At 36.5% G+C, this 17,564-nt stretch overlaps 1 protein-coding gene, 1 long non-coding RNA gene and 1 other non-coding gene across 3 annotated transcripts in view; 2 read left to right on the top strand and 1 right to left on the bottom strand.

Annotated features, from left to right (window-relative positions):
• Positions 1–505: 505 nt before the first annotated feature.
• On the top strand, positions 506–3,676 carry LOC134363598 (uncharacterized). Its single transcript, XR_010021759.1, has 4 exons — positions 506–614; positions 2,851–2,968; positions 3,226–3,295; positions 3,552–3,676. It is a non-coding gene; the product is annotated as an uncharacterized LOC134363598 (long non-coding RNA).
• On the top strand, positions 3,064–3,149 carry LOC134364253 (small nucleolar RNA SNORD87). Its single transcript, XR_010021811.1, has one exon. It is a non-coding gene; the product is annotated as a small nucleolar RNA SNORD87 (small nucleolar RNA).
• Positions 3,677–5,894: 2,218 nt separating the features above from the next.
• The window catches only part of MCMDC2 (minichromosome maintenance domain containing 2), a 32,751-nt gene continuing 21,081 nt past the window's right edge, over positions 5,895–17,564 (bottom strand). Inside the window, exons 13-15 of the mRNA XM_063079999.1 lie at positions 14,107–14,249; positions 10,979–11,088; positions 5,895–6,063 (exon numbers count right to left, since the gene is read on the bottom strand). Coding sequence (XP_062936069.1) covers positions 5,897–6,063; positions 10,979–11,088; positions 14,107–14,249 — 420 coding nt within the window. The 3' untranslated portion in view covers positions 5,895–5,896. The remainder of the gene's footprint in view (positions 6,064–10,978; positions 11,089–14,106; positions 14,250–17,564) is intronic.

The raw sequence follows: 17,564 nt of genomic DNA, 5'->3' as shown, positions 1-17,564 counted from the left end.
CATTATCATCAATAAAAATAGCAACAGTAGCTGGAAAATATAACAGCTTCCCCCTTTTCTGGTTAATTGGTTCTTGCGCGTTTGAAGGAGCCGACTCCAGAATACTTACTCTAAGTTGTGTTGCCCAATACTACCACATTTTTAAACACTGCAATCGTGACGGAGTAAAAGACTAGGCACACATTGACACATGTACTGGGAATGAGAGACTCCTCTTCTTCAGAGCATTTTCTGTTCGTTTGTATCCATTAAAAACTGGTCGATTAATCACTTGCATATTCATTGAAACAGCTGTAGCTGAGGTACTCACGGGCCTTACAGAAGTTCCAAACCTCCCCAATATAAACTTGTGGAGCTGCAGGAGCAGAAGCGCGAAGCCCTAAAAAGTGACCGCCCCAGTTCCTCCCCTAGCGCTCGGTTCCGGCTCGGTACCCGCCAGGGGCGGGGCCAGAGGCCGGAAGAGGCGGGGCCACGTTCGCAGTGCCTAAGAACTCTCTCCCGCCGCAGCGCTTCCTTTTCCGTGTGGCCGCGAGCGGGCGATGTCTACCGCGAGTCGTCAGCCATGCCGGCGTGGCGGCGGCGAAGACTGTGGTCCCGTAGCCGGGGTCTTCGAGGTGAGAGTTGTCGTGGTCTTAGTTCCTTGTGTTCTCTGTGCCGGCTATCTCCGCTCCGCGGGTGCCGAGTGTGGCGCCTTCATTCCAGAGGCCTTCGTCCCCTGCCCACGCGCAGCCCCCAAGTCGGCGGCCGCGGGGACGACCCAGGAGGCAGCGCTGCCCTCGGCCTGGATGGACACGGCCATCAGCTTTTCCTCTGCGCCATCTGCACGGTCGTGTTTTGTGAGTAAGCACCTGCAGGTCTTAGCTGATTGTACTCCGTAGTAAACACCGGTTTTGGACTGTTACCTCAGAAACTAGTGAAGAACGGCCTTTTGTGACTCAAGGGAAACCGAGATGCCCGGAAGGAACGGCCGGTTTCTTCGTGCTCCGCCCGGGCCTTCGCCGGATCTCCTTTGTGTCCCCAGCAAAGTGTGGGGACTTGGCGGCCTTGGCGGTTTTAGGCTCCCCTCAGTGGGCGGCCTATTTTTACTTAATAAGGGAGCATTTCATAAAGGGAGAAGTGATTTAGAGTTAAGTCCACCCTTACTTTTAATCGTACTTAGTAACTGGTTTTGAATTGGTTAAGCAGTTAAGCTACTGACAATCAGTACTGGTCTTGTTAGTAGAGCTAATAGTCGGCATTTGTGCCTGGATCTTCCGTTGTAAATATGCCCTAAACATGAGGCATTGAAGTTGGAGAACAGTATGTGCAAGTGTAGAACTCCCTTAGTTGTTAGTTACTATTATTAGTTATTAGTAAATGCCTGCTATACTTGTAGATGGTGCGTTTACATAGAGATGTGTATTTCTAGACATAATAAAGAAAGGGGTCAACAACTGGGAGACTACAAGAGCATGTTACCTGTACAAAAACAAATCATACAAAATGAATAGCTTGTCGATGAGACAGTATATTCATGTTTTTTTTCTATCCCCCAAATTGGAAATACATTGCTTCATCTGGAACAATTTAATAGTTAATAGTTAACTGTCAACAGGACGAATATGATGACTTAAAATATTTTAATTTGGTAGGTATTACATTCATCCTTACTTTTGAGGCGTAAGAGGCTTGAGTCCTGTTTTTCTTGCTAAGTGTTGGTATTTTTTTAATTTCCTGATATTTTTATAAAACTACTTGTGCACAGAAATTTTGAAGCATAATAGAAAATAACCCACCAATCCATTTAAGAACTATGATATTACTAATACCATAGTATTTATTTACTTCCCTGTCCCATTCCATGGCCCCACCATCTGAAATTTTGTGGCCATGTCTCTTTTCTTGGGGGGGGGAGTGGGTGGAAAGCAGTTTATTATTATACATAGGCATTTCTAAACCCTCATTTCCTTAAGCTTTATAAAAATGTGATTATGCATGTAGTTGTCTAGTTCCTGTGAATCATAATATTAAATCGAAATTTTCCAAATTGTAATTGTTCATAACCAATAGTTAGTATACCTAATATTGATTTTGTTTGCAAGGTCCAACTTTATATGTCTTCATAAATCATTTCCAGTAGCTCTCCAATGATTTATTCTCTTGGGGTGTTGTAGGACATGATCTGTAGCCCTGGCCATGCATCTTTGCAGTACCTAAGTGTGTTTTCAGTCAACTTGGGCCTTAATTCTACAGGACTGTATCCAATAATGATGCCAACAAAAAGTATCACTGCCTCAAAACTACCAGATTTGCCATTGTACTGTTTTTAGGTGAAGGTCTGCACATTTGTTTTTACAAATCTGACCTTTAACCTGGCTCATAGCTCATCCTTGTCAAGCTTTCATACTGAAAAGTAATGGATGGGTACTCGTTAGAACCATTGTGTCTTAAAGTCAGTACTGTCAAAATGAAGGATATCGTAAAATGTTTCCATCATTTTTCCTGCCCATGCTAATGACTCCCATTTCCAGCTTGGAAAGAAGCTCATTTATGGAATTATTAGGACCTAATCAGTTAAAAGGCACTAATATTCAAATCATTAGATATTTTAAATTCTGGACTTGTAAGTTTTAACTACCAAAAAAGAATTAAGCAAGAAGTATATTTATTCCATTAGATATGTATTGAACAACAGAATAGTATTAGTGCTTTTTAGTAAAAAGTGGGTTGGGAGTCAGAAACATTGCAAGTATGGCTGTGTTTATGGTTCCTGATAAGAATGAAATTCTCTTATTGGACCATCCTACATATAAGGGGCCAAACAAATGCAAGTACAAATGAGAATTCACAATGAAATATTTTAATTTCCAGGTGCAGCAAAGCCTATGTGTTTTGAAGATGTATGAAGGTTGTCATGACAGATGTTTTCCAAAAATTTGAAGTAGAAGATGGCTGAGAAACAACTGGGAACTCCGCTGCATGTAATCAGGTACCAAAAAAGTTCACATTCCAGTTGTGTGCTTTCTTTTGTCTTCGTGGTATTACTAAAGAGCAGTACCCAAAATGTTTAATATGTTCTTAATAACTGGCACATGATGACAAATTACTTTTTGCCGTTTACCCAGCTGAGTGTTTCTTTGAAGAAATAATTTTAAGACTGAGATGCCAGTATCTATATTGATGTGAATTATTGAAATGTAGTACAGTTGTTCATTAAAATAGGTGAAATGTTCTTTTTTTTTTCAGCATATAGGTAGCTGTAGGTGAACATTCAAGTCCTTTACCTGTGGTGTTTAAAAGTACTTCGCTGCCTCAAGTGAGTAATTATGATTTGTCAAGCAAACACATCTGTTGGTAGTTCAGAATTATTTGATAAACCCCAAAGTGCTGGGGACAATTCCTTTTGAAGTTGCCCTTTCATGTCAGGGGTATTGTTTCCTTTTCTCAATATTAATTTTTTGAGGGGTACTTATGAATATCGAGGTTATATGAGAACTTCATTTTTTTTTTAGTTTGAGTGTGGAATGATTTTTACTGTTTCTTTTCTTTTTTTTTTTTTTTTTTTTTTGGAGGTGTGGCACGCAACATTTTTGGAGAGATGAATTGGTCAAGAAAACAGATGAACAGTAAAATGATGAAAATTAATATTTTATTTGACATTGATAACCTCACAATAAATAAATGTAGAAAAGTACAAGTTTGACTCTTGACTTTTATTAAATTAAATTGCTGGGCAGTGAAGTCTGTTTTCTTTAAAATATATCAGGTCTTTTAAAGAGCTCCATTCTCACTACAGATAGTTCCCGACTTATGGTAGTTTGTCTTAATGATTTTTCAACTTTGCATTCGTTTTATTAGGACTATCATAAGTCAGGGAGCATCTGTAGTCAGACCTGGTTTTAATATACTTTAAGGATATAATGTTCTTGTTGATATAACTAGCTTATTTGTGGATGGTGATTTTCATTGAGGCAAGCAACTGGGGAGACATTGCTCCAATTTTCCTTTCTAGCCTTTCTGGAGAGGTCCTAATTACTGCATACTAGATATCGCCTCTCCTTCATATACTGCTGTTGTACCTGAAAAACAGGTGGTTTGAATCTCATGAACTCCTTAGTGCTAAGTAGCAAATTACCCATTACAGGTAAAGTTTTCACCTTTCTGTGACCAACAGATTTTATTTAAAATTTAAGTTTTGTTCTTTAATTTGCTTTTTCTTTGTGAACAAAAAAGTAATGCTATCCTAGTGCATGTAATAACTGGCAATATGCTATATTATGAAAAATAGTGACTGGACAGGCCAGGAGTAAAGAATTAACAAGAATTCTAAAATAACTGAATTCCTACCTGGATGAAGGTTTAAATTTAGCTAAATCTTTCCCCCTGTTGAGTCTTAGCTTATAAATTCCTTGCTTTTATTTGCACATGTTAAGTCAAACAGTATAGAGCTCGTACAGCAACATCTCTAAGCATTTCCCATCAGAAGCAACATTTAAAAGACATTTTTTTTCTCCCAGTGATTTTAGTCTTGTTCCTTCATCAGAATCTTAAATGGAGGCTACTGTATGGATCCCAGTTTTTAAAAATAGGAATATGTTTTCCTTCACCCCACAGAGAACCAGAAGAGTTTGAAATACAGTCTAAGAAAAAGCACCAGGGCCGGGCCCGTGGCGCACTCGGGAGAGTGCGGCGCTGGGAGCGCAGCGACGCTCCTGCCGCGGGTTTGGATCCTATATAGGGATGGCCGGTGCACTCACTGGCTGAGTACCGGTCATGAAAACGACAAAAAAAGAAAAAAAAAAAAGAAAAGAAAAAGCACCAAATAAGGGTATTAACAAAATAGAATTGTAACATGTAAGTATTTTGTTGTTGAAAGAAAGCTCTTTCTTCTGAAAACTACTGTATGATCTGTGGCTCTAGTACAGAAAGAAACTCGAATTTTTGTTGAATGACTAGGAAATAAAATAGTGATTTCTCATTGCCCTATAGAATGGGAAAGCTATATAGCTTTATGGTTGAGAAGCTCTATGAAGTGCCGATTTTGAATCTGTGCATGGTAGTATCTTTGTTTATAAAGTGTCAATATTGTGATGACATTTTGCTTTTCAGTGAGTAAAATTAATCTTCTATTAAAGCTATGGAAATCAGGAACTACATAGGATTAAAGAAAGATATTTTCTCAAGATGTCACTACCTTTTCACAGCCAGATACCTTCCCTTCAGAAATGAAGACTGGGTTTGCAAAGTGGTTTCTTTGCTATTTGGAACCTTTCTTGTAACCAGTTAGGGTTGAAGAACCAATTTGTAAATTATTGGTTCCTTCATTCCATGTAAATTTTTCATTTAACCTGGCATATATAGAACATTTCTAAGCCTTTTCCTAAAAGTGTTTCTGACAGCATATATATAATGGACATGTCAATATCTAATAAAGCATGAAAAGTCCTTTCATTTGAGGCTTTAGGTTATATAAATTACAGTTAATTACTCATCAGTTTGGCAGGTGCACAAATGTAAGAAAAATTAGATAAAATAATTTGTAGATAAAATGTTACTGCCATCTTATGACAAAAAGAGTGAACTACATAACTTACCATTTTTCACATTGCTTAGATTGCAACATTTGTGTTTTTATCTGTTCACCAAGGTATACTGAGCTAATGAGAAGTCTTTATAGGATTCTTCTTGGCAACTTTGTCATTTTCAATTGTCCGCATTATACTAAATTTTAAAAAATACTGGTTTTAGAAGTTTGGATTAGTGTTTATCCTATTAGCAATTAATATTTTTTTAAATGGCATTCTAATTATTCTTATGCACAGTAGTATCTAGAAATTACTTCAAAATCACTCTCAAATACTCACACTTTTTCCCATTGCTTAAATAGAAAAATGAAAAAAATTTTTCCTTAAATTAGTTATTCATCACTAGAGAAAATAGCTGGCCCAGGTCCATATGTGGCAATAAACTGTTGGAACTGTTGTTGGCATTGAGTCAGATATAGATCTCTTTGCTCTAAATATTCTTCGTTATACAGTTCAAAAGGAAATACTGCATTTGGAGCAACACAAAATACAGTGGCCCCTAAATGAAGAAGGAAATAGTGTAAGTGAGAAATATTCTTTAAAGTAGGAAATTACATTTTCAACCAGAGTACTCTAATGTAAGTTTTAAAATTAAGTTTTGACCTATTCAATACGGTATTTCAATAATCATCTAAATCTGACTTTTTTTTGTTCTTTGTTTTCTTTTTTTGAAACTCAGGAAGTGGGTTCAGTAAATGTACAAATATTGTTACCAGGGCCAGATGAAATATGCTGATGTTTAAATTTTAAAGTTTGGAAAGTAGAAATTTGTCATCTACAAATAGTCGTCACAGTTTTGAAGCTCAATAGTGATGTTAAGGAGGTGATAGTAGGGAGAGAGAAGGTATTGGAAGGTGTGAAACACTAATTTTTATTTGATAAAGGTTAAGTGGATGATCTAGAACAAAAACACTACACACTTTTCACTTGTTAGCCATTCTCATAAAGGTAGACATAAACATATGGAATAGGATAGAAAGCCCAAAAATAAACCATTATATATCTGCTTAAATGACAAATGTGCCAATACAACTCAATAGGGAAAGGACAGTCTTTCCAACAAATGGTGCTGGAGAAACTGGATATCCACATATAAAACAATGAAGTTGAACCCTTACATCATACTCAAAGTGGATCAAAGACCAAATATAAGAGTTAAAACTATAAAACTCTTAGAAGGAAACAGGAGAAAAGCTTCATGACACTGAATTTGGCAGTAATTCCTTGAATATGACACCAAAAGCACAGGCACCAAAAGAAAAAAATGGATGAATTGTACTACATCAGAATTAAAAATTGGATGAAAAGGTACAATAAAAGAACTCTTAAAAAAATGGGGAAAGGAGTTAGACATTTCTCCAAAGATGACAAATGGCCAGTAAGCACATGAAAAAGTGTTCAGCATCACTAATCATTAGGGAAATAAAAGCCAAAACCACAGTGAGATACCACCTTACATGTAAGGATGGCTACTATAAAAACAAAAAATGACGAGTGTTTGGCAAAGATGTGTAGAAATTGGAACGATTGCACACTATTGGCTGGAATGCAAAATGGTGCACCCACTATGGTGGTTTATCAAAAAATTAAAATAGAATTATCATATGATCCAGCAATTTCACTTTCAGGTGTATATATACCCCAAAGAATTGAAGGCAGGGTCTCGAGATACCTGCACACCCCTATTCATAGCAAAAGACCTGGAACATTTGAGCAAGTGAGCTGGAAGCACAGGAGGTAGCATAGGGAATTGGTTTTGAAGTTGGAACTCATGACTGAAAAAGTATCTCATGATAGCACTTCCCTATGACTGTGAGAATCTGTGGCTGAGGTGGAGAAGAGGTAGGAGACAGAGAGGTCGGGAGTTAAGTGGGTCATTCACATGGAAATCAATGAATGGCAGGTATTAGAGAAAAGAGCAAGATTGTGAGCCAAGTGCTGTGAGTGGGCAGTTGACATCACTGTGAAAGGCGAAAGAGTGATAAAGCCAGGTGGTACTGAGCATGAAAGAAGCAAGGGTCTTTACCAGTAGGGAAGCAGGGGAAAGAACAGTCTGGTAGCAAGCAAGGCATTGACTTTCTCTTGTGACACTAACATATGTGAGGTGTTTGAGAAAAAGCTTCACTTTAGAGATCCACAAGGAAAGTAGTATCCTCAAGGCCAGCAAGGTTTCAGGTAAGGTCAAGTGGTAAAAGGAGTCACAGAAGTCTGAAGCAAATTACTTGTGACAGTTCTAGGAAGGTAGGCACTGGTTGGCTGGTAATTGTACACCTGGCCTGTCACATTCATTCAATGAATCAGTGAATGAAACAATATGAGAGCTTAACTCCTACAGTAATAGTCAATGTCTGTCTTTTTTTAATTGTGGAAAAATATACATACATTTTAACCATTTTTGTGTGTACAGTTCAGTGGTGTTAAGTACATTCACATTATTTGCAACCATCACTACCATCCATCTCCAGAACTTCTCTCAAACTTAAACTCTGTACCCATTAAATACTAACTCCCCATTTACCCCCTCTAGCCCCTGGCAACCACCATTCTTTCAATCTCTGCAAATTTGACTATTCTAGGTACCTCATGTAAGTAGAAACACATAGAATTTGTCCTTTTGCAGCTGGCTTATGTGACTTAGCATAATGTTCAAAAGGTTCATCCATATTGTGCATGCATTAAAATTTCCTTCCTTTTTTAAGGCTGAGTAATACTCCATTACCTCTGAGATCTCCAATCTGCTTCCTCCAATTCACTTCCCTCTTTTTTTTTTTTTTTTTTTTTTTTTGTCGTTTTTTCGTGACCGGCACTCAGCCAGTGAGTGCACCGGTCATTCCTATATAGGATCCGAACCCGCTGCGGGAGCGTCGCCGCGCTCCCAGCGCAGCACTCTACCGAGTGCGCCACGGGCTCGGCCCCGCTTCCCTCTTTAATTAGCTTAAAAGTCCCTCTACTCCATTGCCCCTCTGTGACACTCTGCCACACTCAACTATTGAAATCTCAATTCTGCAGTGAACCCCATTCACCTTGTGCCTGCACTCAGGCTTCTACAAAGAAAATCACATGACTGTCATGTCTTGTTTTCACTTTAAATGAATCAATAACTTCTAATGGGTACTTGCACTGCCTGGCCACCCTGCTGAGTTCCCCTAGGACACTTGCTCTTCTGTCATCCACAATGACTATTATATTCCATTTTTCTCTCCTCAAACCTTTCATTTTTCAGCTGATGACCTTCAGTAAAGTACGTGACCAAATCTACAAACCTACCTGATTCTGAATACATTTTCTTCCCTCCTGTAAAATGGGGAGGTGACCCTTCTGTCAGAGGCTAATATGTTCACATGTGTTCTGGGTCCCAACTCCTTTCACTTTTGTGTGTGTGTGTGTGAGAGATATTCAAATCAGGATAAATACTGTATTTATCATTACACAATGTAGTCATTTTTTGTGGCCCTTTACCAATTTCTCACTAATCCTCAACTTCCTCCTCCCTCTAACCTTTTTAAGGACTTCACTTTGATCTTCCCTTCTTTCTGTAGTATCATTAGTATATTTTCTGCTGCATGTAATATGATTTATTATCATCCATCTTAAAAAAAAAAAATCCCTTCCTGGACAATACATCCTTCTCCAGCTAATACACCATTTCTTTCCTCATCTTCATAGTCAAACATGTCAAAATTGTCTATATGTGCTGTCTCCATATCACCTCCTACACCCCTCCACTGAAATAACCCTGATAATGGCCACCTACAACCTCTAGGCTACCAACTCTAATTGTACTCAAAATCTCAGTGGCATGTGATACAGTTCACCCCTCTGCTCCCTTATGGAAACACTCCCTTTCTTGGTTTCTATAACACCACTCTTGATTTTCTTCCTACATTCTAGGTGCTGCTTCTCAGTCTCCTCTGTTACTTCCTCTTCCTCATTCTCGTTTATAAATACGGGAATTTTCAAGGGGAAGTGCTGGAATTTTTTCTAGTCTCTCCGTAGGTGATTTCATCCATTCCTTGGCTTTGAATACCATCTCTACCCTGATGACTCCTAAATTACATTTCTAGGTTAGAACTTTAAACTCCAAATTTTTTTATCTATCTATCGATATCTCTGTAGGATGTCTCAAACTTACACTTATAATTTGATTTGTTTTCTCCCAAACCTTTTTCTCTCTTCCCAGTCTTGGTAAATGGCACCATGACCCATCCAGTTGCTCAAGGTAGAAACCTGAGAGTTTTCCTTAATTCTTTCCTTTTCTTACCCCTTCCCCATTCCTAAATTCAGTTCATGAGTGCACCTATTGGTTTTTGCATTCAAGGTGTATCTCTAATTCACTCATTTCTCTCCATTTTATTGCCTCTACCTAGTCAAAGCTCCCATGGACTACAATAACAATTTTCTAACTGGTTTCCCTCTCCACTCCCAACCTCCTCCAACCCATTCTCCCTACCAGCTTCAGACAGTGATATTTTCAAAATATAATTGATCACATCAGTCCTCTGCTTAAAACCTTTCAGTGGCTTCCCATTGCACTTGGAATACAATCTCAATTTTCTACCATGGTCTGTGAGGCCCTGTAGGATCTGGCCCTAACTTTCCTCTCCAACCTCCACTAGTACGATTCTCCCCTTTGCTTACTATGTTTTAGCCACCCTGGCCCTCTTTGTTTTTTTGAAAGCACATGTATATGTGGTTTCCCTCTACCTAAACTTCCCACCCTTCAGGTATCTGCTTAAATAAATATTGCCTCCTCAGAGAGGTCTCTCTAAATACAGTCAAAGTCAGTCCCTTCTATTGTTCTTTCTCCAACATCCAGTTTATTTTCTTTGTAGCATCTATCTCAGTTCATATTATATATTTATTAGTGTATTTACTTTTAACTGTCCTCTCACTGGAAGCTCCACCAGGGTAGAGACTGTGTCTGCTTTTTTCACCACTATATGTCTAGTACCTAGCACCTAGTTATCACTAAGTATTTCCTGATTCACTGACTGAATAAAATGACTATTTATTGTTTGGCAGCTGGTGGGTACAGGGATCTGTAACCTTGACCTTGGTATTATAACACCAAGTTCCAACCAACTGAACTAACTGGCCAGCCCGATTCTTTTTTATATATGCTGAGTCTGTGGTTATTTCCCATTGATCACCGCTTATTTTGTACATCTGTAGTTACTCCATTTTTTTTTCCAGACTAGGTTGGCCAACACTTTAACTCATTGTTTTCTTTTGTTTGTTTTTTGGTGGCTGGCTGGTAAGGGGATCTGAACTCTTGACCTTGGTGTTATCAGCACCATGCTCTAACCAACTGAGCTAATGAGCCAACTCCCTAAATGGAACATTTTAGTTTAATGGACTAATTATATTTAAGTTTAAGGTTATTTGTAGTGATTATTAATAATTTAATACATTACCATATTTCAATGTGAGAGATGTTTCAAATACTAAGGCTGCAATTAGTACATCTTCTTTAAGTACTTTATTCCGTAAGTTTAGTCGAGCATGGGCTTCAGATAAGGAAACTCTAAAAAAGAAAATTGATGCCAATCAAAATATGTTGATATTACAAAAATAACATATATTTTGGCAGGAAAAAACCAAGATGTATGTGAATATTAAGCACACCTTAAAGATCAGCGTATTCTTTTTTAAATGTTTTAGTTTCTTTTCAAAGCATTTTTTCCCACCAACTTGAATAGACTGTTCCAGAACAAGGAAGTATCCTGACTTATTACCAAAGCGTTGATTTCCATCTTGGCTTTTATTTATCTTTCCACACTTCCCTCCCCAAGTTCTGCTCAAAAAAATTAACATTTGGGAAAATTAACCTAACTAAATATCTCTTAAAACATCCTTGATGTTTTCTTCCAATTCTTCATCTATATGAAGTTCTCATAGAATCTCGAAATTTCAGTGATGGAAGGGATTGTGGAGTTCAAAGTTCAAACTCCCATCAGATAACTGAATATCCTCTACAACATCCCAGGCTACTCATTATCCAGTCTCTTTTGAACCTCTCCTTGTACTATTTTATGAGGCACTCCATTCCTTTATTTTTGATTTTTAACCAGCTTTGTTTACCTGAAACATTTTTTTACTGCAAAATATTTTTTTTACTACATAGAAAAAAAATTATGCTTTCATTAAGCAGACATGAGGTACTTGAATGATTGCTGGACTTGGGAATCAGAAAATGTACGCTGCATCTCCAGAATTTACAAGCAGTGTGATTCAATATAAATCATTTAATTTCTGAGATTTTTTTGAAACTCAGCTATAAAACAAGGATAGTAAGTAAAGTCACTTGAAAGTTTTGCAGCTAATGTACAAAGCTTATATAAATCTAAGCTGAAATTAGTTTCATTCTAATTTCCACCCAACGGTCTTAACTTCTGGGACTACAGAACAAGCGTAACACCTCTAAAATATGACAGCTCTTCAAATATTCAAAGACAACTTTTATAGTTGCCCCATGTTTTCTTTTCTCTAAGCTAAATATTCCTAGTACCTTTAATGTGTCATGAGACATAATTTTCAGCCTCTCGCCATCCTGGCTACTCTTGTAACCAGATTTGGTTAATATTCCTTTTTAGTACAGTACTGCAGATGTGATTTGACCTTCATGAATCAGAACTAGCATTTTCTTACTCCTGATACACATTTTATTAATGTATCAACCCCAAATCTCAGTATTATAAACAGCCACATTACATTATTTACTCATCTTAAACATAAAAAGAATGAAATCTCAAGTCCTTTTTATGTCTTTTCATATTAAACCACATCACCCTTTTCTCATCACTTCACACTTGTCCTAGGGAGTTTGGGGATCTAATTGAGGACATTGAATTTATCTTACTAACTTTCTTCTTGTTAGCTTAAAATCGTAATTCAAGCCTGTGATGATCTCTCCAATGTAGCTTATTTAAAAATTTCATTATTATGTTTCTGATGTCTTTATCCAAGTTCCTTCTAAAAATGTTTACCAGGATAGAATATGCATGGAAACTTTCAGGGAAATAGAAATAGAGTATTTATTGCTTAGCTCCACTTCTCTAGAAGAGCAAAGTTGGTGTTATTAGGTACCTGTCTATAGAAGTGGGAGAAAAATTCAAGGTTTATGACACTTCTGGGTAGTGGTTCATTTACTTCATTATTTCATAAACCCTATTTCCACACTCAGTATTTATTTCTACAATGTGAAAAAGGAGAGTTATCATATTAAAACTAATTCTGCTTTGTTTTTGGATCAGTATAGTCATACATAAACTGAGGCTATGTGAGTTTAAATACAGAATATTTTTTTACTACAGAGGAAAAATATGAGAAAATAGGACTTTCAAAGCTTTTAAGCAGTATAATTTGATCTGAGTATTTTAAATATTGCTTCAGAAAATAGAAAGCATTGTATAATTCTGTTTACCATTTAAAAATATTAAAAGAGTTGATTTTTTTTTTTTTCCTGAAGAGTCGATTTCTAACTTGGCTTAACATTTTTTTCAGCTCCATGAAATAAATATAGAGTTGGGGAAACTAAACATATCTATCCCTTATAGACCTATAGTTGATGTTTCTTGCCAGTCCTTTATCTGTCTTATTTTATATTACAGTTATAATATGATATTTATTTATTTAATGGATTATTTTACTTCCAGTTCTACTTCATAATTTGTTTAAGATTATACTTTAATACTATGTCAAATGAAGTAATGTCTATCAATAGGGGACTGTTTAAATTGTGGTACAGCCATATCATACATCACACATCACAGCAAAGTGAAACTGATGTAGCTATTAAAACAGAGTGAGGTAGTTCTTTATGTGCATGCATGATTCCATTTGGACAAAAACAGTATATCTATATAAAAAAACATTTATATGCTTATATATATGTTCATATAACATTCATTTTAAAATATATAACATTTTTTAAATGTATATATCATATTTAAATTACATATATGTATATGCTAATAATTGAGTGGATAATTTCTGGAAGGATACATAAAAACTTTTAACCGTGATTATCTCTGGGGAGTAGAGTTGGAATGGGTAAAGTTAGCAAGATACTTTACTCATCATTTAATATTTTTTAAAATGTCCACACTTTACTTTTATAATAAAAATTAGTTTCTTTAACTTTTCAAGGAACAGTAGTCTATTAAAGTATTTAATAGTACAAGCAACAATATACTTAAGAATTTTTTCTAAGTCCATCTAGGAAATACCTGGAATATAAACAGCTATATTTGTTACAATAATCATTTTCATTTGAAATCAGTACACTTTTCTCAGACACTTCTCATACAGGGGATTCAATACAAATTAATTCAGTGAAAATAGTTATTGGAGGTTTAAATAATGTAACAATATTAGAAAAGGAATTGTTAAGCCACCTCAAATTCTTTTGGAACAAAAGATAAATTATAAACCAACCAAGCAGCAAACAAACAGAGAAACAAATAAAATAAAGATAAATAAGTTAATTAAACACATCATTAAAAGTCATTATTGGCTTTAAAGTCTTGAATGGAATACGTACAAATATTTTAATGCAGATGCTGACAATTTTGATCCACATATAGAATCTGTTCTGACTCGGCGACTTGCTAAATAATAGCCATGAATCATTCTTTCTGCCTCCAAGCTGAATTCTACGTTCAAATTCTTTGCAAAAGCCAGTAGCTAAATTAAAAATGTGAAAAAATTTAAGAGATTCAAGCTTTATTACAAGATCTGTATAACAAAAATCCGAAGTATATTGACATTTTTTAAAGTTTGCATATTTCTTTACATAAAAATTTAGTAAATATCTGGGGCAGTCCCAAAGTAACTGAGCACTTTAAATCATAGTCTTATACTTGTAAAGATTATTATAGTTTACCTAGAATAAACTCCCACGCAGTGCGGAAATGTTCTGTGCAGTGTGTTTGAATGACTAATATGTCTTTGCTCACCTCCCTCAGAAGCTCATTTCCCTTTTGAATAGCTTTATTTCTTTGACAGTTTATTTCCTTCCAACTTTCTCTCATTGGCCTTAGAGCTACTTGCCCTGCTTACTTCCCTTCCTTCCTTTTAAAGAACATTTGACTAAATACTTGCAATGAGGGAGGCACTGTGTTAACTACTGTGAAGGTGCCTTCGAGATTCATTAAAATTTGGGTAGAGAATAATTCTTCAGCACAATGGTTATCACTGTTTTCTGACTTTTGTGCTTTTTTCTTTCTGACTCAGTGATTCCCAGTTCCTAACTCTTTACTCTATGACATAATTTCCAGATTTTTCACCATTCTAGTTGTTTTCTGCTTTTTCAACTCATGGAACCAAAAATTAACTATAATAAGGTTGCTATTAACTTTAATTTTTATATTTTAAATATAACATTTAAAAAAGTATATGTATATGTCCTAGATTGGATATGTCCTACCTTCTTTACTCTCCTTATACTCCACAATTCTCTCCTTCAGAACTGTATGATAATACTATTAATAATATCAATAGCCCTCTCTATGTTCTATACTATTGTGGCATGATAATGTGCCACCTATATCCCCCTTCAGAAAAGAACTTGTTGTCCCAACTACTGGGAGTGATGGCTTCCAGTGATCAGCCCCTTCAAGGATTGTCTCAGAACAGCCCACATCATATGACCTACTGAGGCAGAAGTGAAGGAGGACTTTATAAAGGCCCTCCATTTTGGTGCAAAGCGGGACAACACTGGTGGGTCTCCAGAGCTCCCTGCGGGGCCAGCAGAAGTTGACATTGTCCTGTATCACAGCTTGACTTCTCTCTCTGCCTAGTTCCACTTCCTTCTCCCTTCCACAGGTATTGATAGAAGAGAACTCTGGAGAGCCCAGCCTGCAACAAATTCGATCCACTCTGATTTGTGTGATGAACAGATTTATCTTCCACAGAAAACATTTTTAGTATTTCACTTGCCTAATAAAAGTCTACAATTGTTCTCTGCAGTCTGATAAATCAACTATAAACTCTTCTGCCTGAACTTCAAGGCTTACTGTAAATTTGCTAAATTCCTCTGACTCCATAGTACAAATTTTGCAGCAGTCAAGCTGGTCTTCTCATAGTTTTTCATGTGTACTAATTTCTGCTTTTATATATGTGCTCCTTTTATTTCTGTTTAGAACACCCATCCTTCCTGCCATCTAAATTTTACCTTTTCTTAAAGCCCAAGTAAAAGTTCCACCTCCATGAAGTCTTCCCAACTCTTGCATGCTACACTGATACCTTCCTTTCTGAATTCCTAAAATACTTATAGTTAGTACCACTCAGCTTAGCACTATACATTGTTCCTTAATCATTTCATGTATCTTGTTTTTATCTCAATTAAGTGATAAACTATTTAAAGAAAGCTTATATTTCTGTGAGAATATAAAAGAACAGAAGTAGGCGCATATATATGAAGTATTCAGTAAATACTTGACTAATTAATAAATCTATAGAGTTTGTTTTTCAGTAAAAAACTGGCAAAAATTTCTCTGGGTCATTAGTTTGTATTTAGTGCCTTTATTCCTAGAGACTAACAACTTTTTCTTATATACTTAAAAAAAACTTATTGCTTCATAAATATCATTCTTTTTCTATTCTGTATGAATAAACAATATTCATAATTCATTTTTAAGTCCACCTCACCTTTACACCTTTTACCCATACAATATGCTTGCAAGGATGGCAGGTATGAAAAAACATTTTAGTGACCAATGGACTCCCAATTCTCAATATCCCCTGCCTTTTATCTATCCTACCCAGGTACTTTTAACTCTACTGAGGACAGATTTCTGAATAGTTAAAAGGGTTTCAGTTGTAAATACCTGAGCAACTTTAAGAGTTATGGAATGATTACATCTACTCCCAGGTTCTCTGAACATGCCACATATTTTCATAATGTCAAGACATTAATATGGGTTAATGAGTCACATTAGATTATCCCTAAAGTCAGAACTCTGAAGCCACTCATTTAAAGAAAATACCTTTGAACAGTCTATAAAATGTAAATAACTATATATCTCTACAGCCTCATCATAATTTTCTACAGAGATAATTCTATTTTGGTTTTTCTTCTCACTGAGATTATTTAAAGTATTGTGATTTGGACAGTGATTCAAAAAATAAACGTAACATTTTAATATACATTTCCTTACACAGTTGTTTAATTATAATCCTAAATAATTTCTATAAAGTGTCTTTAAAATTTTTTAAAGCTGGAAGCAAATTGGAATAAAAGAACACTAAATAAAGAAAATTGGGTGCTCAAAGGAACTTCTATTTAAATTGAGAGACATGAGTACTTGATGGGAGTTTGGATGTATCGTCCTCCCAGAACTCAAGTGGAAGTCTGATCCCCAACGTGGCAGTGTGGGGAGCTGTTTGAGTAATGAGAGTGGATCCCTCATGAATGGATTAATGCCCTCCCTGGGGGGTGGGAGTAGTGAATGAGTTCTTGCTCTATTAGTTCCCATGAAAGCTGGTTGTTTAAGAGGATCCTGGCATCTCCCCCCTCTCTCTCTCTTGCTTCCTGTGGGAAAATAGCCTAAGTGATTCATTTTCAAGAATAGCTTAACAAGGGTTGCTTGACTAACTTGTGGTGTGATAACCCCTGAGGGTGACTTCTCAAGATGGTGGCTGGCCACCTTGTTCTTTTTACTTCCTGGTTCTTTTTCCTCCTCAGGACTTCTGGTGGGCCTTTTTCACGGTCTTGTCCTGAGCCCCACCCCTTTCTGCCAGAGGGAAGGGGACAATAAATGCCCTATAAGGAAGTAATAAAACTTAGGTGACATCCAGAAAGACTGTACACCCCATAGTACTCAGCCAATGAGGAACTGGGGGAGGGACTTGCACACTAGGGAATAAATAGCTTGATGTAACCATTTCTGACGTGCCTGCCCAACAGACACCTGATCTTGTAAGACCACCATTAAAGTCTCACTTCGCTGTACCTCGTGTTTCCGTGTCCATCCTTTGGCATTGGACGAGTGAGGGCAT

Source organism: Cynocephalus volans, chromosome 15 (assembly GCF_027409185.1).
Source record: "Cynocephalus volans isolate mCynVol1 chromosome 15, mCynVol1.pri, whole genome shotgun sequence".
NCBI lineage: Eukaryota > Metazoa > Chordata > Mammalia > Dermoptera > Cynocephalidae > Cynocephalus > Cynocephalus volans.
The sequence above is the reverse complement of the archived record's forward strand: the minus strand, read 5'-3'. Positions and strand labels throughout refer to the sequence as shown.